Here is a 21,957-nt window from a genome sequence, read left to right as displayed (position 1 = left end):
AGTGGTGTGATTGGTGCTGTAAAACCTAAAAAAAATTGAATTCCTCTGATCTCAGCACCTGTGGCCAGGAGGGGCTGACAAAAAATTGTGCCAAAGCCTGTCCTGGGATGGGACACAGCACCCTGGAGGGTGCTGAAAGATGCTGCTTTTGATTTCCTCCCCTCCTTTGTGATTTTTTTTTTTTTTGTTTTGTTTGTTTTTCTGAAGCCCGCGAGTGAAATCAAGCCATCAGACATGGAGGGAAAGCAATTTGGGATGAGCCAGAGAGGCTGGGCAGGATGCCAGAGGTGCTCTTAGGGCTGCTGAGAGCTCCAAGGCAGCCCAGGACAAAGCAGGACAGACAGACACATCAATGCTCCCAGCCCAGACATTGGGGCCCTTCAGCTGCCCCTGGGGTTCAAATGCCACCTCTCTTTTCATCTTGGGCCTTGTTTACACTTAAAAAACCGATTATCCCCAGGGTTGATAATCCCAGGTTTCATTTCACTCTCATCAGGGTGTTCTCCTTCCCTGTCCAGCTCTTGCATCTCTTATTTTCAGAGGTTTGTAGGTTATTCTACTCTGAGCTTGTAAGGTTGGATCAAAAGCTTTTGCTTTAGTGGAAGGGGTAGAAATAAAAGCACATTTTTGTACATGTGGGTGAATTTTATGGTGATTTTTGCTGGTTTTGGGGATGGAGAAGTTTCAGAGCCTCCTCTTGCAGGCAGACCTGCTGTTAACACATCAAACAGCTCTGTGTACTCCAGGAGGAGATTTACTCTGTCTCTCCTCTCAGGACTGATGTGCTGGGCTGCAGAGAACTCGGTGCTAATTCAAGTTAGACTTTGTCAGTTCTTCAGGTCTAAATCCACCTCTAATTCACATTTAGACCAAATTTTACCTTAGCACCTCTGTCTTGGCTGTTCCTGGTGGCAGGAGGGTCCTGTGCAAACATCAACAGCAGTGCCAAGGTGTGGGGAAACACTTCTGATAGAGGGGAAGCAAGAAATTCCCTCATTCAGGAGGAATTCCATCATGGAAAGGGTGGTCAGGCATTGGGAATGGGCTGAGCAGGGAGGTTGGGAGTCCCCAGCCCTGGAGGTGTCCAAAAAACACCCAAATGTGGCACTCAGGGTTTGTGACAAGGTGTGGGGGTCAGGCACAGGTTGGAGTCAATCTTGGAGCCTTTTCCCATCTAAATAATTCTGATATCTTCAAAGCAGCAGCATCCCCAGAGCTCCCCATGAGCTCAGAGCTGGACCCAGCACATCCTGCAAGATCTGGAGCAGGGAAAGCCCAGATTGATGAAGTTTTCATTCAACTTCAAAAAACATTTTTAAAAATTAGTGATTTTTACTAATCTGGATTTGGAAAGGGTGGTCAGGCCTTGGGAATGGGCTGAGCAGGGAGGTTTGGAGTTCCCAGCCCTGGAGGTGCCCAGGAAACACCCAAATGTGGCACTCAGGGTTTGTGACAAGGTGGGGGTCAGGCACAGGTTGGAGTCAATCTTGGACCATTTTCCCACCTAAATAATCTTGGGATTGTGGGATCTTCAAAGCAGCAGCACCCCCAGAGCTCCCCATGAGCTCAGAGCTGGACCCAGCACATCCTGCAGGATCTGGGCTCAGGAAGGAGCAGAGAAAGCCCAGATTAATGAAGTTTTCGTTGAACTTCAAAACCCATTTTTAAAAATTAGTGTTTTTTACTAACCTGGATTTGTCTGTCAGGATGCACCACAGATCCATGTTCCCATTTCTCTCCCCCTGCCTTGGCAGGCTGCTGAAAGCAGGTAATTTACAGAGCTGGCTGCCTGCTCTGCTGGCCCTGCCAAATCTGATTTCACCTCCTTTGCTGTGCAGTCTTTCAGGGAGTGCAAAGAGGGGATGTTTTACACCACCACCATATATCACAGTGTGAGAGGATGGAAAATAAAACCTCCTGAGCCAGCATTTAGGGATCTTTATTGAAGATGTCTGTAGCTTTCCCCAGTCAGTCTCCTAGTAATTCTCCATTTGCTTGCTGGTTTTCTCGTCATTCCTTCTGCTTTGCCTTATTTTTTTTTTAATTTTTTTTTCCAAAGGATCCTCTTTAAAATGGTGCACTTGAGGCATATGGATTAAATCACAGCTCTGAGCTCTTCCAGGAGAGCAGTGCTGCCTAGAAAATGTCTGCAATTATTGAGGATTATGCCTCTGGATGGGTTTGCAATGAACAGGGAGGTTTTTGGGGCAGCAGTCCAAGCGATGCAGTCCATCTGATCAAAAATGTGAAATTTGGCCCCGTTTGGCAACACCTCAGCCACAGCATCACCTTACACAGGTGCCCAGGGACGTCATCTGGTTTTATCAGGGAGGGAGGGCAGCACCTGGGCCAGAATAAGAATTGCAAACCAGCTTGTAAAAGTGACTCTGGGCTTTCATTTCCAGCCCAGAGTGGCGCTGGCTCCTCTGACCCCTCGGTGCCAGGTGCCAGCGAGGAAAGTGAGAGCCTGGCTGGAAACATCAGCTGGATTGTTTGCATACACTCTGCTGAAACTCTTGTTTTCCATCTCCATTCGCTGGGTAATTGCAGGTTCAGCCATCTGGCCTGCACTCAAGCTTGGTGACTGGGTCAGCCTTGCCTGTAATGATGGAGCCTCGTTAGTCATGATGACAAAATCCACTTTTTTTTTCTTTTTTTGTTGGTTTTTTGGGTTGGTTTTTCCGTGGGCTGTTTGTTTTTTTGGTTTGGTCAGTGGTAAATTCCATTTCATGAACTGTCAAAGCAACTGTGCTGGCATGTGTGGATAATTAGTGCTGTTTGCTGGTATCGAATGCCTGCGGGCCTCTGATAGCTTACAAAGCACTTTATTGTTCAAACAGATCATAAAAGTGCTTTTATTGATGTTTCAAACACTCCTGCAGTCTATCATTTATCTTTTCAGGGTGCCAAGTGAAACATCAGCCTTAGGAAGCTGCGTGATCTGAGAGCTTGTCCAGATTTAAGGCCTGGTTTTAGGAGGTGCCACCACCACAACCACTGGGGGTGGAAAAGATGAATTTTTAATGTTCCACACACCCTAAACCAGGCTGGAATTTGGTGATTTGGGTGGTTTTTGGGCTAGGATGGCACTGTTGAGGGTTTTGTTGGTAAATGCTGAGGAAACGAGGCGCTTAGGCCTGAAAATCCAGGATTAATGTGCTCTGGGAATTCCTGGTGGAGGATGTGGGACCTCATCCCTGTCTGAGGAACCACTGACACCCTGCTGCTCCTGGGCACTGTAACTGGCATGTGCCAGTGGAAAATCAGTATTTTTTTGGATACTATCCCTCAAAGAAGCAGTTTGCAGCCTGATGGTTGGGTAGCAGGGGCTCACACAGAGGAGCTGGTTTGGAGGAGCATTTCCCCAGGGGATGCTGAGGGGAAATTTGACTCTGCCATGACTTTGGGATGCTGCAGGGCTCTCCATCCCTGCTGGCCTGGAGGGGACAGGCGCCTCGTGTCCCCTTCCCCTGGCCTGGGCTGCAGAAAGGAGCAATAAACCACAGGAAAACCGAGCGATCTCTGGGAGGCAAAACTCATCCTTTGGAGCAATTTCCACCCCTCCAGGGACTCTGTGGGATTTGGGGAGCTGTGGCTGGTTGTTCCTGACATCCCCCTGGCAGATTTTTGTGTTTCAGTGCTGGCAGGCAGCAGCCCCAGGCTCGTTTGGGGTGATGGATGCTCCGAGGTGCGGGGTCATTTCTCTTTTCTGGCTCAATTTTCAGTTTGTTTCCCCCCTCCTTGGATGGGAGGAGGGGGATGAATTTCTTCCATGGAAAGTCTGAGGAGCAGGAGGCTGATTGCTGAGGCCAGACAGGCTGATGTAATGCTGGAAAGCTGCTCCTCTCTCCAGTGACATCATTGCAAGGTTTGCAGGGCTGCTGTGGATCTGCAGGGACCAGGATGGAGTTTCAGGGGCAGGGAAAGAACCACAAAGGGATTTGGGAAGAAGCAGCAAATGGATGTGTTGGGGAAAGATGATTTTCCTCAGCTTGAGCAGTGGGGAAAAGCCAAATCCTTGTGCTTTGGGGGAGAAGTTTCCAGCTGAAGGTTTTTGGCAGCATCCCTGAGCAAGATGGAAAAGGGATTTTTGAGAGCAGAGCGTGACAGGGAGCCCTGGCCCAAAGCAGTGCATGTTCCCTTTCCCTGCTCACTTGGGGACCTTGTTCTATGTGGGAGGTCATTCACCAATTAGTGCTACTTCCATAAAAGTTAAATTTTTTGCAGCCTGTAAATAGGAAAAATAATTTTTTATTTAGAAAAGGATGATGGGTTTTGATTGTTGCAGTGAATTTGTAGGAAGTAAAGGCTCAGCTGAGCCAAACTTCATGAGCTGGAGGAAGAGGATGATGAGGCTGATCAGGGTTTGTGTCCTTGTCAGCCTGGTGGTGCTTAAGCTGCTGCTTCTCTGCAATTCCAATCTCTTTTGCTATTTTCCTGCCTTTTTCCACTTTTCTGAGAGCAGGACAGAGTAAAAACCCTCCCCAACCTCAAAACCTCTGGGCTGACTCCGTGTTCACCCCCTTCCCTCATCACTGAGGCCTGAACAAATGAAGCACATGTTCCTCACACATGGTGAGGTCTTTCCGAGTCCCTTTTTTTTTCCTTTTTGGAGGCAGTCTGGGCTGCCTGCCAAAACCCAGAGGAAAATCCAAGCCCACTGCAGCCATCCCCAGTGTGCAGGTGTAGTCGTCCCTCTGACAGAGCTGGAATGGAAATGTTCCCAATAAACACATCCCCCAGGGATGGGAGCTGGAAGAGGGGATTCCTAATGATTTCTCCAGAAGGGTTGGATGGGGATTGGGGTGTCTGGGAGTTTTCTATCCCCCTGCAAGAACATGGAAAATAAATCCCTGACCGTGGGCTCGCTGTTCTGCACACGCAGCCAGCGCTGGCTGGAGTTCAGGAGGTCAGAACTGCTCAGACAAACAGAGCTTTGAACAAACAGGGGAAAATCAGTGCTGAAAGTGACTTTTGGGTGCCGTCTCCTGCTCTGGAATGGCTGCAAACAGTGCAAGGTTGTCCTGAGGCTTTGGTGCCTCACAGGAGCAAATTTATCTGCAGGTTTGGTTTGTCCTTCTGTCAGCTTGATGCTCAGAATGGTGAAATTTGGGCTGAGGATGCTCAGAATGGTGAGATCCAAGGGTGAAATCTGGGCTGGGGATGTTCAGAACTATGAAATCCAGGCTAGGGATGCTCAGAAGGGTGAGATCTGAGCTGGGATGCTCAGAAAGGTGAAATCAGGGCTAGGGATGCTCAGAAGGGTGAAATCCAAGATCTGGGGATGCTCAGCCTCCACTGCATCCAGTCCTGTTCCTTCATGGGTTTGCTTTGGAGAACCTCATTTCTGGGATGAATTTCCCACCTGATTTTCAGGCCCCAGGGTGCACAAACCCAGCTCCCATCCTTGAGATGAAAATTCGGGGTGCTATTCATGGAACTATGCAGGTTTTATGCTTCAAAAACCACAGAAAGGTCAGCTTTCTCCAAAGATCATCCAAGTCCAACCCCAAGGCAAGATTTAATTTTATTTTCTTTTAATGCTGAATTTCAGGTGGTAGATGCTGCATGGAATAAATGAAACCCAAACCATTTTTCGTGGCCAAAAAAAGAAAAAAAAACCCAATTGAAAAAATGCTTTGGGGTGTGAACATTAACAAAGGGCACATTTGAGTTTCCTGGAAAAGGAGGGAGGAAGGTGTGTGGATGAGAGGTGTCACACCTATGTTTGCACACCAGCTCAGCTTTCCCTTCCCAGCTCCTTCCCCAGCAGCCAAATTTCCAGCAGGGGTGGGAATTAGCAGCAGGAACCTGCACAAAGCCTCCTCCTCGGGTGGTCCAGCAGGTCCCTGCTCCATGCTTGGCTGATTGCTGCCAGCCAGATGCAGGAAAATCCTTTTCCAACCAAAATTTGGTGTTGAGTTGCATTTTCTGTGTGTGTCAGCAGATCTCCCCGAGCTGAGGGGTGTAATCCCATTTCTATCCCCAGATCACTTTGGAAGCCAGGTCTATTTTCCCCCCTTTTACCTTTAATCCATAAAACCTGGATTCTGTGTTCCCCTCCTGGGGCAGAAAACGTTCCAAGTGCTGATTAAAGAGCTCTGTGCACACAAAACCCCTTGGTCCTGAGCCACCTTGGTGTGGAGGAAAGCTCAGGGTGGCTCTTGGGGGTGGAAATCCTGTCTGTGGGGCTGAGGAGACAGCAGCTCCACTTCCACATTAATTTGGCTATGAGGGGAAAAAAATGGAGTAAAAGCAAGTTTGGGTAGCTCAGGAGGCTCCTGTGGGCTGGGACTGGAGGTCCTGATGTGCTCTGGAATCCAAAAACCCTCTGGTGTGGTGCTTTGTGTGGGGATGAGGGAAGAGATGAGAATGTTGGCTCCGTGATTCAGAAGGCTGGTTTATTATTTTATTATATATATTGTATTAAAACTATACTAAAAGAATAGAAGAAAGGATTTCATCCGAAGGCTAGCTAAGAATAGAAAAAATAAGGAATGATAACAAAATCTTGTGTCTGAGAGTCCAAGCCAGCTGACTGTGATTGGCCATTAATTAGAAACAACCACATGAGACCAATCCCAGATGCACCTGTTGCATTCCACAGCAGCAGATAACCATTGTTTACATTTTGTTCCTGAGGCCTCTCAGCTTCTCAGGAGGAAAAATCATCAGGAAAGGATTTTTCATAAAATGTGTCTGTGACACTGGCACTGGGAGTGAGCCCAGGTGGAACTGTCTCACTTTAAGGTCCCTTCCACCCCAATCCATTCTGGGATCTCAGGATTTCTTTGCTGCTTCTTCCCTTCCTGTCTGAGGAGCAGGTCCTCCATCCTCTCCTGTTCCCCACCTTCCCCAAATCCTCTTTTTCCCTGCTGTGGCCAGAGGTGGGAACGGAACCCTCTGGATCTTTGGGATCAACACCTCCCAGGCAGACTCTGTGCCTCTTTTTTTACACTAAAACCTGAGCAAGTGCCTCTGCTTCAGCTCAGTGAGTTCTCAAATGAGTAACTCAATCCAAAAGCTTTACTCTGTATTTTCCTCCTCATGATCCACTGGCCTATCCATCCTCCTGTGGGCAGCAGAATTCCTAATTTTCCAGAGATGAAAGGGAAATAAATCAACGTGAAACCAGAGCCAGGCAGCGGTGCAGAGGGGGAAGACACAAAGGAGCAGCTTTGTGCTGGGCTTGTAATGAGGGGGAATCTGTTTTTAAACCATCCCTGATGGTTCACACATATGTCATGGAACAAGAACTCCTCCAGGAGAGCCATGGGTTATTGGCTGATTATTTGATTTGGGGGAGAGGGGAAACTTGGAATGGTGTGAGCAGGGCTGGGTGAGGAGGTGGCAGCAGGGGAATGGGATTTGGGGTGGGGGAAAGGCAGCACTCAGTGGGGTGGTGGAGGGAATTAACTGGGAATTGGGGTCAGGTCTGCAGGAACGGGGAGCCAAGGGAAGCTGGGCAGCCTGGGATTGGTATTGAGGGAGTTTTGTAGCCTCCTCTCCAAGGAAATTCTGTGGACAGCCTGGGTAACAGGATGGCTCAGATGGGGACAGCAGCCAGGCTGTGGGGCTGTTGTCACCCTGGCTAAGTGACACAGAGTGGTGGCACAGCCCAGGCTGTGCCAAGGGAAGGCTGGGCAGCCTCAAATTTGGGATTGAGGGGAGTTTTTGCAGACTGTGCCTCCTCTCCAAGGAAATTCTGCAGTTTTTTTGTGGACAGCCTGGGTAAGAGGGCACTGCTCAGCTGGGGACAGCAGCCAGGCTGTGGCAATCTTGTCACCTTGGTGAGGTGACAAAGAGTGGTGGCACCTGAGCCAGATGGAAAAGGGATTTTTGGCACCTCAGGCTGTGCCAAGGGGAAGCTGGACAGCCTCAAATTTGAGATTAAGTGGAGTTTTTGCAGACTGTGCCTCTTCTCCAAGGAAACTCTGCAGTTTCCTGTGGACAGCCTGGATAACAGGATGGCTCAGATAGTGACTGTGGGGATGTCACCTTGGTAAGGTGACACAGAGTGATGGCACAGCCTGGGCTGTGGGAAGGCTGGGCAGCCTCAAATTTGGAATTGAGGGGAGTTTTTGTAGCTTCCTCTCCAAGGAAACTCTGTGGACAGCCTGGATAACAGGATGGCTCAGATGGGGACAGCAGCCAGGCTGTGGGGATCTCACCTTGCTAAGGTGACACAGAGTGGTGGCACAGCCCAGGCTACCTGGTGCTCAGAGAGCAGTGGAGGACAAGGGGAAATGGGGCCTTGGGTTTTTTCCAGGGATCCCTAATGAGTGGGATGAGGAAAATGGAGCAAAATCTCTTTTTGAGGCTGGCAGGGTATTGAGTGTGGGTGTCCTTTGGGGTACCCCTCACACAAAACCAGGGGATGCTTTCAGAACTGCTCCTGGCCCCATCCTCTCCCCCATCCCAGCTTTATTCAGTGCCAGTTCCAGGGCTGGCACGGCAGGGCACACAATGCCAGCCATTCATTTGGCCCCATTCAGTTTGCACAGGCCTGGGCTGGGCTTTTGTGGGATTTTTCTTTTCTTTTTCTTTGTATTTTTTATTTGAAATTTCCACGCTGGACACTGAAGGTCAGGCTGACCCTCTCCTCCTTTATGTAAATGCCTCCCACAATGTTCAGGCCATCATTTGATGCAGCTTTCCAGAGGGTCCAAATGAGGTTTTTGGGATGCTGTCCATGGGATTGAGCCTTGCTTGGCACATGGGACACTCAGGGTGGCTCTCAGGGACAACACCACTGTGTCACCCTGTCCCACTGCTTTGTCCTTGCATGGAAATTTCATTTCCTGACTGTCAAGATGAGGCTAAAATTGCAAAATCCCATTTTTAGGAGCTCCCTGAGTTATTCTTCATAAGCATACCCAGGCAAGCAAATGTTTTGAGCAAGGATAAAGAGATTTTTTTTGGTGAATAGTCTCATTTGCTGCTTCAGAAGCATAATCTGACTTGATGCTTCAATTAGGGAACAAAACCACTCCGTGTGAATGTACCTGAGCCAAATCAGCTCCTGTTGGAAAATAATGGGAAGGAACTGCTGGAAAAACTGCTGCTGAGGGGGTTTTTCACACTGGTGGTTTGTTAAAGCTCTGGAATGGAGAATAACTACAAAAAAGGGTAAAAAACCTCCGTGTTTGAATTCTGGGGAGGTATCTGAGGGATGGATTTGGGGATTTTGAGGGATCTCTTGCTATAAAGTCCCACTCAGGGGGTGGCTTTAATATTATAAACAGATGGAAGGTGCCTTGATTAACACAACCCTAAAAACTCAGTTTTGAGCAGCTTTTCAAGCATTCCTTTCAAAGTTAAATTCCCACTAGGAATTTATCCTCTGGAGGGGGGAGAAGGCAAAACCAGCTGTGCAGGGACCACACCATAAAGGATGGATGGAAAAGCAGTGAGAGCTCAGCACGTGGTGGTTGTGGGGCCTCTATTCTTGGGGCTGTAATTTGTGTGCAGAAGGACAGAAATGCTGATTTGGGAGCCACCAAATGAGGAGTTTGAAGGCAGAAATCACAGAGGGCCACAGGCTGCTGTGTGGTCACAGAGGGGGAAAAAATAACTCCAGGGAGTGTTTGGAAGGGCAGGAATGATCCCAAATGTGTTGAAAAAATAACTCCAGGGAGAGTTTGGAGGGGCAGGAATGATCCCAAGTGTCTTGAGCAGATGGAGCAGCCACTGGAAAGGCTCAGCTGAGGTGGCAGTGCCAGCCTGGATCTGCTGACAGGTATCCAAAAAATCCCTTGGATCTGCTGAAATCCCGCTGGAATCTGTTAGCTGAGAGCTGGACATGCTCCCTTCCTTCCTCCATCTGTTTGGGGCTGGAAAATTGAGGAGAATTGGCGTTTTTTTCTTTCCATGGATAGGCACAAAGGCAAGGAGAAGTGCTTATTTTGTGGTGCCTCAGCCCATGTTTTTCCAGCAGCTGTGGGAATTTGGGAAGCTCAGACATGCTCTGGGATTAGCCAGGCCTGGATCCCTTCTAATTTGTGCTTTGTGGTTGCCTCAGCTGCTGGTAGGGACATGGAAGGGGTGCTGGGGACATTAAAGAGATGTTGGTGTGTGTCTGGTCTGATCAGAGGAGAGCTCAGCACAGTCAATGCTCTGGGATGGTTTCTTTTCCTGAGCTGTCTGTTTCCATGACATTTATAGCAGTTTAATTATCCTGAGCCTCTTTGCCCTGTCAGAAGTGATTGAAATCAGCCATCAGACAGAAGAATTATCGGGACAGACAGACACACACCTGGGGCTGCACACAGGGATCACCCAGGGCTTGATTTTGGGGGGAAAGCAGCCAAAAAAATGCAGGGTTATCCTGATGAATTCATGAGAAGAGAGAGCTTCCTCATGGCTGAATTTAAAGCTTCAGATGAAATCACTCCCCCAGGTTTCTGGTGCCCATGAGGTGAATATTTAGGGGTGAGCAGCTGCAAACTGGGTTTACAAAAGGTTTTTGCTCCTTTGGTGAAGATGCTTCCCTCTAGGAAATGCCTACAACAGCTTTACTCCAAGTCTTTGCTCTGAGTAGGATTCTTGTAGGGAAAGATCCAGTCCAATCTGAGCTCCTTGTAGGGGTTAAAAATTAACTGGGTGGGACTGGAGGCCCCATAAAACCCCACAAAGGAGAGCTCTGAACCTACCCCAGCTCTGAGCTCAGCATCCCCTTCCCTGTGGCTGTGCCCAGCACACCCCAAAGCTGCTTTTCTCTCCTTCCAGCTCTTCCTAGAACCCAGTTTCCCCTTTTTCAGTCCAAACTGGGCAGGGGGAGCAGCTGGTGAAACACTTTGCTGTGATCATGGCAGTTTGGGAGCAGCCAAAGGAAACTGAGGCACTTTGGGTGGGTTTTTACCTTTTTTTTTTTTTTTTTTCCCTTCTCCCCCTGAAATGGAAGGTTCAGCTTTGGCCAGCAGCTCTGAACTGAGCCAGCAGAGCAATTCTTTCTTCCAGTCAAGCCTGGTTTGTGCATGGGTTAATCAGATCCAAATCAGATCCAGTGTGGGGTTTATAACCCAGGCAGAACCCAGCCCCAGTCCTGCCCTCAGAGTGACAGAAATCCCCCAGAATTACCCCAAAACTCCCAAATCTGGGTGTTTTCCCTCTCTCAGTGCAGGAGCTGGTTGAAGTCAGCACTGCTTGAAGGTGACATCTGAAGGTGTCACAAGGACAAATATCCAGAATTAGAGAGCCAAAATGAACCTCAATCAGGCAGTGATGGCATCCCTGAGATCCCTGAGGATTTTCAGCACCCAGGGACACCCAACAGGGGCAGCTGCACATGGGGACATTTGCAAAGCCCCTCTGAGGGTCACCCACCACACAGCTGCTGCTGCAGAGGGAAAATATTCACTTCAATGGGATGAAACCTGAACTACAGCTCAGTAAAAACCTGTGGTTCAGGTTGCTGGTTCCTCACATGTGTTTCTGATCTGCTGGGGGGGCTCAGGCAATCTGCTCAGAGCACACAATTAAAAAAAGAAAAAGTTTAAAACTGCTCATTTTGCAAATGTAAAGGCTGGCTTTGCTCTCGAGTTTCATTTTCCTATTGTGATGTTCTCTCTTTATTGGGGTGGAGAGAAGTGGGACTGGCAGGGGCTTCTTCTTCCCTTTCTTTCTATTCTTTGCCCTTCAAAAACCTGAACTGTGCCATTATTTTTCCCCCTTTTTTTGCAAAAGAGCTGCAGAAACCTCTCCTATTTTTGCCTCTCCTATTATTTTTGCCTCTCAAATGATTTTTTGCCTGTGCTAGCACACAGTGCTTGGCCAGGGTGGAGGGAAGGAGGGAATATAAAGCGGCCTTTTGTCCCAGCAGCCCCTCTCCCAGCCCAGCCACCCTTCCAGACTGGGCCTGCAGCCCCATCCTGCTTTCTGTGGCCAGAACTGATTGTTTTGCACCCAAAAACCCCAGGAGATAAATTGTGGTTTGTTCAACAGACATAAATATATAAAAATAGCCCAGCTGAGTGGCTGAGCAGGTTGTTGATTTAAGGCTATCTCTCTCTCTAGGTGTTTTTTAGCAGCTTTGTTGTTTTTTTAAGGCACCTTGGCTGCCTTTTCCCTTTCCTGCTGTCCCCACTGCTTGGCTGCTTTTCTCTGGCTGCATCTCCCCAATCCCACTGAGGTGAACTGCAGAGAAATCCAGTTTTAAGAAGGACCTGGAAAAAAGGAAAGTGAAAAGCAGGGGGAAAAGGGAAGTGAAAAGCAGGGGGGTAAAGGAAAGCGAGAAGCGGGGAAAGCAGAGTGGAAGTGAAAACCCAAACCTTGCCAATATTTGGCCCCACAGGGCTGCAGTGGTGATGCCACCAGGCTCTCAGGGCTAATGTCAGCCAGGAGGAAAACCAGAAGCCACAGAATAATTTTTCCTCAGGGTGGGTCCTGCTCTCTGGTGGAATTCCCTGCAGCAAACACTTAAAAAACACTAAAAAGCCACTTTTGTGCTCTGAAGGGGAGCACACAGCCCACGTCTGGTGGTTTGGAGCCCCAGACATGAGTCAGGGGACAGCTGGACACATCCCCTGCCTGGCCCAGGATGCAGGGACGGGACATTCAAACCTCTCTCCACTTTTTCCTGCTTGTGTTCCCTACCTTAAATCTTTAATTTTCTACAGGAAATCCCAGCTGCAGCCTGGCTCTGTCCCCCCATGGAGGGGCTGTCCTTGCCAGCCCTGCTGAAGGATGCCGTACCCTTCCCAAAACTTCCCAAAGTGCCTTTTCTAGCTTGGAAAACCAAAAAAAAAAAAACAAAAAAACTGGAAAAATGAACTGCTGGGGTGCTCAGGGTTGTGTTTTTTTAGGGTTATTGATTCTGGGGTTATCTGGGATTGGGATGGGAAGTGTCCACCTGGAAATGGAGCTTGTGGTGGTGCCTCCTGCCCTGCCATGGAGTCCTTGGCTGGTATTTGGGTGTTGGCAGAGCGACAGCACCTTCAGGAGAGCTTTCCAGAATTAGCAAAGCCATCTGGCTTTTGTTCCCCTCTCAGAGAATGGCTTGTCCTTCCCTTCCAGTGAGGAGTCCTTGCTGAGCTGCTCCACACTTGGGTTTGGGATAGCACACAGACAGACCTGAAGTGTTCTGTGGGCTCTGCAAGCAGCCTTTTGCTCCAAAAATCCTCTTCATTTTAAGGCAGGATTGAACTGAATTGATTAATTGAATTTTAAACAACAGCCACGAGGCTGCTGATCCAAGGGTGCAGCACTTATGGGGTGGAAAAACAGAATTTGGTTTTGTGTTAGGGCAGAGCTGGGAGTTGGGATAGCACACACAGACAGACCTGAAGTGTTCTGTGGGCTCTGCAAGCAGCCCTTTACTCCAAAAAACCTCCTCATTTTAAGGCATGAGTCTTAATTGAATTTTAAACAGCCACGAGGCGGCTGATCCAAGGATGCAGCAGTTAGGGGTGGAAAAATGGGATTTGGTTTTGTGTTGGGGCAGGGCTGGGAGTTGGGGACAGCATGGAGAGGTGCTGTGGGTTTTGAATCAGTTCAGCCTTGGTTCTCCTGGGTTTTGCACTGGTTCAGCCTTGTTCTCCTGGAGGGGACAAGGAAGGGACAACATTTTCCTGCCTTGTTTCTTCCAACCCAGCAGGCAGGAGGAACGGAGAATTCAGGGATCCTCACAGCATGGAAAATTGCCTTCCTCCCTGGGACTGTAAAACACAAAGGTTGGGCAATTAGCAGAGAGGTTAATTAGCACCCAGCCAGAGGGCTGATGCTCCTCTTGCTGCTGTGGGCAGGGGAAGAGCTCGTGGGCTGTGATAATTGCAGAGTTTATGCTCTGCAAGCCCAAAATCAGGGACGGTCCTGCCTGGGATGGGGCTGGGGGTGCAGCACTGGGCTCAGAGTTTCACCAGCTCAAATGTGGCATCAAATCCTCTCAAGGGATGGGAAAAGTTTCTCTTTTTCACTGCATCTCTGTGTGGGAACTCCAGTGAAACTCAATCAGGGATCAGGGATACTCCTGGCTGAGCCTGGGCTGAGGGTGCAGCACTGGGCTCAGGGTTTCACCAGCACAAATGTGGCACTAAATCCTCTGGAGGGCCGGGGAAAGTTTCTCTTTTTCACTTCATCTCTCTGTGGGGACCCCAGTGAAACCCTAAGCCCGGTGCTGCACCCCCAGCCCAGGCTCAGCCAAGATCCCAGAGTTTCACTGGAGTCCCCACAGAGAGATGCAGTGAAAAACAGAAATTTTTCCCATCCCTTGAGAGAATTTGGTGCCACATTTTGTGCTGGTGACACTTCTCTCCCTGCTCTGCGGAATCAAACCTGTTTTTCCAAAGAGGGCTGGGCAGAGGCTCCTGTCTGAGTGCCCAAAGCAGCAGGAGCTGTTCTTGGGGTAACCCCAGAGCAGCCCTGCAGCCCCTGTGAGCAGGATGGGGACACAAACATCCAGCTGGGTTTACACAAACCACCAGGAATGTGTAGCTGAGTCACGGCTCTGTGTGAGTCAAGCTTTACCTTTATAAATTTATTATTATTTAGCCAAACTTTCAACAATTACCTTCCCTTTTTGCAGTGCCCAAAGGAGGCTCTTCAGGCACCAGCTGCTCTGTCTGTGGGGTCACTCCTGTCTGTGCCTGGCCAGGAGAGGGCTCAGGACATGGGGACAGGGACTGGGGGATGCTGAGGCTTTTTTGACCCCTTCACTGTAGTTTTGTTGCTTTTCTGGAGCTGCTGTGATTAAAGGAGGGACTCTGGGATGCTCTGAGCACCTCCAGCCCCTCTGAATTTTGGGGTTTCCCTGTGGTGATTCCTGGGCCTGCTGGTGTCTCCAACACCACCCCAGGCTGGAGCTGGGCTGGGAGAATCCATGGGAAGTGCCAGTGACAGGATTTATCAAGTGGAACATCTGAGGGCTGCCAGGCTGGCTCCAAGACAGGGATTAGGGGTTTTTGAGCTGCCACTTCATCCTGGAGCTGCACTGAACTCCTGCCCTTCTCTGCCTGGGTTTGGGGTTATGGAGTCAGGGAGTTTGGCAGGATAAACCTCAGTGATTCCAAATAATTGGGAAAATTTTACATTATCAGTGTTCACCCTGGGCCTGTGTTTATCCAGTTGAAATGCAGGAGTTTCCAAAATCCTGCAGGATTTTCTCTTAGGGATGCTGAATCTCAGAGTTTTGGGGTGATGCCCTAACCCGAGTCCAGTTAATGATCAGTGGGAGCCCTGAAGAATCCCAGGATTTAGGGAGCCAGTGCCAGATGAAGTCACTCTGATCCTCCTCTCCAGCTGGGTTTTTTTTATTTCATTGAACCACAACGATTCCTCTGAGTTCCTGAAGTTGATGTCATTGGAAGTGATGTGACATTTTTTTTGCAAGCATATAGAATAAGTGTTAAAAAATGCTCCAGAAAGAGCTTTTCCAGCCTTGTCTGGGAGCTGGCTGGGGAGTTGAGTTAAACTGGCTTTGATGGAACTTAATCCATAAAGCAAATGAGTCATCAGGCATAAATGGCTTTACCATAAATGTCAGGCAGATCTTACTGGTCCTGACAGTTAGCACTTCCATCTGTCTGGTGGAGCAAATGAAACCCTCACAGCTCACAGTCCTGCTCAGAAATGTGCTGTCCTGCCTCTTCCTCTTCACCAAAAGTTTTAGGAATAAAGGCCAAAGTGGGATTTATCCCTTTTTTTAAACACTGCCTCTCCTAATCTATACAATTGTGGTTATTGGCAGGCAAAAAAATTGAATCTTTTATTCTCCACTTGAAATTTTTTACTCTCCACTTGAATTTTTTTTTTTTTTTTTGTTAAGCCAGCAAAACACAACTGAGCTCAGCCTCTGGATGCTACCAAGTGCTGCAGTCACTGGAGAACTTCCTTGAGCCTTTTGCCCAACCCATTGTCAGGCCAAAAAAGAACTTTACCCACTGTGTGGGTGGCTGGAGGACGCTGCTGGTGACTTCCACAAAGCAACACCAGAGTGTTTCTGTCTTGCTCCCTGCCTGAAATAACTCATTACTTGAAAACAAGTCTTTGATTTGGCTGCTCAGGCCTTTTAACCACTATATTGGTGCATTTTTCAGTGGTCCCTCTTGGAAAACTGTCCCCACACAGAACTGTGCATGTGGATTAATGGGATCTTCGTTAGAGCTGCAAAAATCCAGCTGGGCATGGGATTTTGGGCTGGTCAGGCCTTCAAACCACTTTATTGGTGCATTTTTCAGTTGTCTCTTTTGGAAAACCCTGTCCCACACAGATCTGTGTGTATGGATTAACAGGATCTTTGTTAGCACTGCAAAAATCCAGCTGGGCAGGAGATTTTGGGCTGATTTGTGACCAAACCAGGGAAACAAACGGACCCTGGAGGGTGGAATGGGAGCAGGGCTGGCTCCCCTTTGCCAGGCAGGATCCCTGGATCCCTGGGCACGATTTATTAGCAGCAGCACACTGGAGAGGACACAAAAGGCTCCCGAACCTCCCAGCGCGGCTGGCTCCATTGAACGTTGCTTTTTAAATCCCAGAAATGGGGCTCTTGACAGCAGAGCTTTGTGCGGCTTTTGTGAGGTGCAGATAGTGGGGCTTTTTATGGCAGCCTAAATTAGCCCCTTTTATTGTTTGCTGCTGAGGGATGAGGTCAATTGACTGGGAATCTGGCTAACAAGGTTTTTACTCCTGGCTGCTTTTTACAAGTGTGAGCACAGGGTATCCCCCAGTGCTGGGTGCTTGCTGGGAGTGAAACAAAGATGAATGGGCTGAGCTCTGCTCCTTCCCCCTGCCCTGAGCTGCTCAGCCTCTCTGCTGGGCCTTGGGTGCTCCCAGTTTGGGCTCTCAGTTGTCCCTAATTTGGTTCTCCTGGGTTTGAACTGGTTCAGCCTTGGTTCTCCTGGATTCTGAATCAATTCAGCCTTGGTTCTCCAGGGTTCTGCTTTAGTTCAGTCTTGGTTCTCCTGAATTTTGAATCAGTTCAGCCTTGGTTCTCCTGGGTTGTGCCTTGGTTCAGCCTTGGTTCTCCTGGGTTTGAATTGGTTCAACCTTGGTTCTCCTGAGTTTTGCATTGGTTCTCCTGGGTTTTGGACTGGTTCAGCCTTGGTTCTCCTGGGTTTTGCATTGTTTGAGCCTTGGTTCTCCTGGGTTTTGCACTGGTTCAGCCTTGGTTTTCCTGCATTTTGCATGATTTGAGCCTTGGTTCTCCTGGATTTTTCATTGTTCAGCCTTGGTTCTCCTGGGTTTGAATCGGTTCAGCCTTGGTTCTCCTGAGTTTTGCATTGGTTCTCCTGGGTTTTGCCTTGGTTCAGCCTTGGTTCTCCTGCATTTTTCAGGCTGGAACAAGGCAAGGATGAGCTCTGGGCAGGGTGATTGGTTTTGAAAAGGAGAGGGGAAGCAGCAGTCTGTGGAGCGTGGTGAGCTCTGACGGAGCCGTCTGATGCCTTTTCCTGGCGCTCCCCACGTCCCAGATTTATTCAGTTATGCACTGATTTCCCCAAGTTCCTGACCCAGAATGAGCAGGAAGCTTCCCCTGCTCAGCCTCCCCCTCTCACCCAGCACAAGCTGTGGGGCCCACGCTGTCCTTGGGTGTGTTGATCTTCAGTTTTCTGCAGGGATTTCAGGTGGTTTTTTTCCATATTCTCCCAGGCTGAACATGCCCAAGCTCCTGCAGGGAAGCAGAGTTGGGATCAAGGTTTGTTCCCCATGCATAGCTCAGGAGCTGCCATCAGCTGAGACTAAAAACAAACCCAGCTTTAGCAAATTCTCTTCTGCTTAACCTTTGGCACTGTGTTTAGCCAAGATGCCTTTCCTTGCTTTATCTGTTCCTTGAGGAAACGCAGCTCCAGCCCTGCTCACTTATGGGACGCAGCCTATCAGCTCTCCATGAGGTGTAAATCCAACCTTATCAGGGAGAAAAAGCTTTTTCAGCCTCCCCTGCCTCTTGGAGACAAGTCCCAGGTCTGCTTTGGGGCTGGTTTATTTCAGCTTATCCCAACAATGCCAGGCACTTCCCATGGAAAACTGGGAGCTTTAAGCACCTGAGGGAGAGAAGGGCCCAAGTGGCTTAGCTGAGGTGTCAGGGAGGTGCTGGGGGCAGAAATAGCAGCTGGAAGGGTTTTCACATCAGCCACAGATTGCCTTGGCTGGGTTGGGTATTCCCTGCTGGAGGGAATTCCAAAGGAACAGGTTTGGAGCTCTGGAGTGCCTTTGCAGACAGGGATGGTTTTATAATTTATGGCCTGAGTAACCCCATAACACCCCCAGGACCCCCAGCTCAGGGGGTCCTACCATGGCCCAATTTCCCCATGGGTCCCATGGGCAGGTGGTGGCCAGAGCTGCTTGGAAAAAGGAAATGTTCTACAAAAATAAAAAATTTCAATCTTGGAGTATTTTATTTCCCCAATAATCTAAGCCCAGTTTTGGTGGTTACATTGTGAAAGAAAAAGCTGGATTAGTAATGGCAGGGCTGGATTTATATTAACAAAAAAAAAAAAAAAAAAGAAAAGGGAAAGGGAAAGAAAAGATGTTTCTTGTTTTAAAAATGGAAAATTGAAACCCACTTTGCAGACATTTCTGTTAATTTTGTAAAGGTTATTAGCTGGAAACAATGACTAATGAGCTTCAGTGAATGCTCTTTGAAGGGTGGCTGGGGTAGGTCTGAGAGGTGCCCAGATGTTCCTGAGCTGCTGCAGGGAGGGAAGAGACAACCTGGGAAGGGAGGAGGGAGCTCCAGGCAGCTCTGAGCTGCTCCTGTCCCAGTGGATCTCTGCCCAAAATGTGAACAGCATTCCCTTTTTTGGGGGGATACATCCATGATCCAGTCACACCAAGGCAGAATTGGCCCAAAATTTCAAAAATATCCTTTTCCACAGGGCTGTTTGCCAGTCTGGCCAGGCTCCCTTCGGAGCTTCTGGTTCCTATTACTGCCCAAATCATCCTCCCAGTTTTGCTGTAAGGCTCCTGCTTCTCCCCCTGATGCTTTATCCATGTTTGTCTATTATTAAATAAGATTTTTTTTCCCTCCCCTAATTAAAGTATCGGCTCTAAGCATCCAAGTAGTAAAGTCTTATGTAACTGTCTGCTGAATGAACTGGATTTTGGCACCGTGGCTGAGCAGCGTGGTGGCTCTTTAGGAAACTCCAGAGCAATTTCTGCTCTGACCTTCTGGCTGTGGCTGTGTCGGGATTCAGGGAGCAGCTGCTCCATCAACCAGCCCTGGTGCCTAATGAGCTTCCTCTGCACCTGGGTTTGAGTATAAAAAAGCCTCCCTTTGGCTCTTTTCTGGGTTTATCAGATGCATTTCTAATCTCTGGCTGTGTCTGTTGTGGGTGGAACATTGAGGTAAGGAAAGATGCAAAAAAAAAAGGGGGTGATGTGAGACCAGCTGGTGGGGTGGGAGAAGCAGAGTAGTTTTGAGGCCAAGAAGCAGCTTTTGGGGCTGGCCAGGGTGACTCTGCATGAGGTGTAAATCCAACCTTATCCTGGACAGGACCAGGTGGAAAGGAGTTGTTGTATTGCTGATTTGGGAGGGGATACGAACACCTTTAGTTTTTGTTTTTATTTTTCCTGCACTTGGCTTTCTTGGGGCTGTCAGTGCTGTGGTACTGGGTGATTTGTCTTCTGGGGAGGTGGATTTGGGGCTGGGGATGAAGCACAGTGGGGTCACACCTTGTGAAGCAGCCCAAGAGAAGCAGCTGCTCCCTGGACATGGAGCTTTTCCCCCTGGCTCATCCCAGGGGATGTGCCCATGTCAGGAAAATGGCCCTGCCACATATTTTGCTTTCCATTTCTTTGTGTTCCTGGCTCTGATTGCAGCCTCAGGCTGGTGTCTCCAGCAGCAGCACCCATCCCTGACCCTCTGTGCTCCTCTCCCTGCAGGGTGACATCCAGCAGCTCCTGATCGTGGCGGACCCGCGGGCGGCCCTGGAGTACTGTGAGCACTACAGCCCCGACTGTGACACCGCCATCCCCGACTCCCCCCAGTCCCAGGACCCCAACCAGGATGAATACGTGAGTCTCTGGGGATGGTTTTGGGTGTAACCACCAACATTTGGGTTTATTTCAGCCTCTCAAACACGTGGCTCCTTCCTCCCGCTCAGCATCCCCACGACTTGTCTCCAACGTCCAAAACAGGGATTGCTTTTAGGATTTGCACGTTCTGGGTTTGGATCTTGGGAGTTTTCTTTCTTTCTGAGCTCCTTCCATTTCCAGAGACTGAAAGGAACATCCTTTTGGAGCTCAGAAACACAGGAGAGACAACGTGAGCCAAGTGGGGATTATTGACCTTCCCTGGCAGCTCCACTCCTGTCCAGACCAGCACCCGTTTCTAAATTTCCCGTTATGCTGTTGGACTTGTAAAAGGATTAAACAGTTCTTACTCAATATTCTGTGAAACAACAGGTGTTAAAGGAGGGAGAGCCATTTTTCCCCTGGATTTCCTTTTAATCTCATTTTGGCAGAAATGCTCCCAAGTCATCCCTAGGAGCTGCTGGGCCCAATAATTTTTGTATGATGGGTTCACCACAGGCCTTTTCCTTAAAAAAAGAAAAACAATAAAAAAGGCTGGTGCAGGATGCATTTGTATGTTTGCTGCCCAATCAGAAATGCCTGGGTGTGGCTGAATTTAATGAGCATCACCTGAATTTTGCCCTTTTTAAAGAAGTCTCAGCTCGCTGCAGTTGCTGTCTGGCATCCTGACATCCTCTTGGGCTGATTTGCTTTCAGCTGAGCCCAGACCTGCAGGGTCAGGGAATCCCCACGAACCAGTAATGCCATCAGCCCTGCCAGTTTATCTTTGGGATTAAATTAATCCAGCACCTAAGCAGGGCTTTAGGATGCTCACGGCGAGGCACAGCCCCAGGCAAGCTCCGCCAGCGCTTCTGCAGAAACAATAAATAAGACAAACAAAACAGCACTTTGGTGGAAATCTGTGGCAGCAGGAAAATAAAACTCCTCTTTTGGAGCCAGCAGCCCAACAAGAGCTGGCTTGTCCCAAGGCTGTGTTGCTCCATGTAGGAACAACTCCTCCACGCGCCGGCTGCCAGGGAGCGCTGGGCTGGCGAGGAGCGGGGCCGTGCCCGCCTGGAACCAGCCTTTGTTTGGGTTTGCTGCTGAAGAGCGAGTGACTGACGCCTTGTGGGCAAGGCTGCAAGGATCTGCTCCTCCAAGGCCTCCAGCCTGCAGGCCTGGGGTGGCTGGAAAGTCACAGAGGTGTTGTGAGTGCAGAAATGGTGCTGGAGCGGCCGCGGGGCTCGAGGGCTTTCTGCTCCTCTCAAGGGGTCAGGTGTGGCAGGTCTGGGAGGTTTCAGCAATCCAAGGTTGAAAAAATATCGTAAAGTCACTGGTTTGGGTTGGAGGGATCTTAAAGCTTATCAGATTCCAGCCCTTGCCAGGGCAGGGTCGCACTCCATGATCCCAGGTTGCTCCACGTCCAACCTGGCCTTGGACACCTCCAGGGATGGAGCAGCCCCAGCTGCTGTGGGTGACCCATTCCAGGGAGGAATTCCTCCCAGATATCCCCTTGGACACCTCCAGGGATGGAGCAGCCCCAGCTGCTGTGGGTGACCCATTCCAGGGAGGAATTCCTCCCAGATATCCCCTTGGACACCTCCAGGGATGGAGCAGCCCCAGCTGCTCGGGGTGACCCATTCCAGGGAGGAATTCCTCCCAGATATCCCACCTAAGCTCGCTGTGTGAAGCTGTGATGTCCACAGGAGCTGGTAGGGACACGCTGGGTGCTCCCCCCTCATTCCCTGCTTCTCCTCCTCTCCCTGCAGTACACGGACGGGGAGGGAGAAGGTGACACTTACTACTACGAGTACCCCTACTACGAGGACGTGGACGAAGCTGTCAAACCAGAAAGCCCCACCACCAAACCCAGCCCTCCTGAAGTGGCTGCTGGAGAGAAACCCGAAACCAAGCAGGTACTGAGGCAGGTCCTGGCAGGGGTGTGGGTGCTGAACCTTTGTGAGAGGGGAGGATGAGACAGAATGGTTTTGTTCCTCTGATTGTGGTGCTTTATTT

The 21,957-nt window shown here is 49.4% G+C and overlaps 1 protein-coding gene across 2 annotated transcripts in view; it reads left to right on the top strand.

Moving 5' to 3' along the window:
- COL5A1 (collagen type V alpha 1 chain) overlaps positions 1-21,957 on the top strand; it is a 132,611-nt gene that overhangs the window by 36,474 nt on the left and 74,180 nt on the right. For both annotated transcript variants that reach the window (XM_058818444.1, XM_058818442.1), the window contains exons 5-6: positions 19,813-19,944; positions 21,711-21,857. In XM_058818444.1, the coding sequence (XP_058674427.1) occupies positions 19,813-19,944; positions 21,711-21,857 (279 nt within the window). The remainder of the gene's footprint in view (positions 1-19,812; positions 19,945-21,710; positions 21,858-21,957) is intronic.

Source organism: Ammospiza caudacuta, chromosome 21, assembly GCF_027887145.1.
Source record: "Ammospiza caudacuta isolate bAmmCau1 chromosome 21, bAmmCau1.pri, whole genome shotgun sequence".
Lineage (NCBI taxonomy): Eukaryota > Metazoa > Chordata > Aves > Passeriformes > Passerellidae > Ammospiza > Ammospiza caudacuta.
Note: the sequence above shows the minus strand (reverse complement) of the source record. Positions and strands in the feature narration are given on the sequence as shown.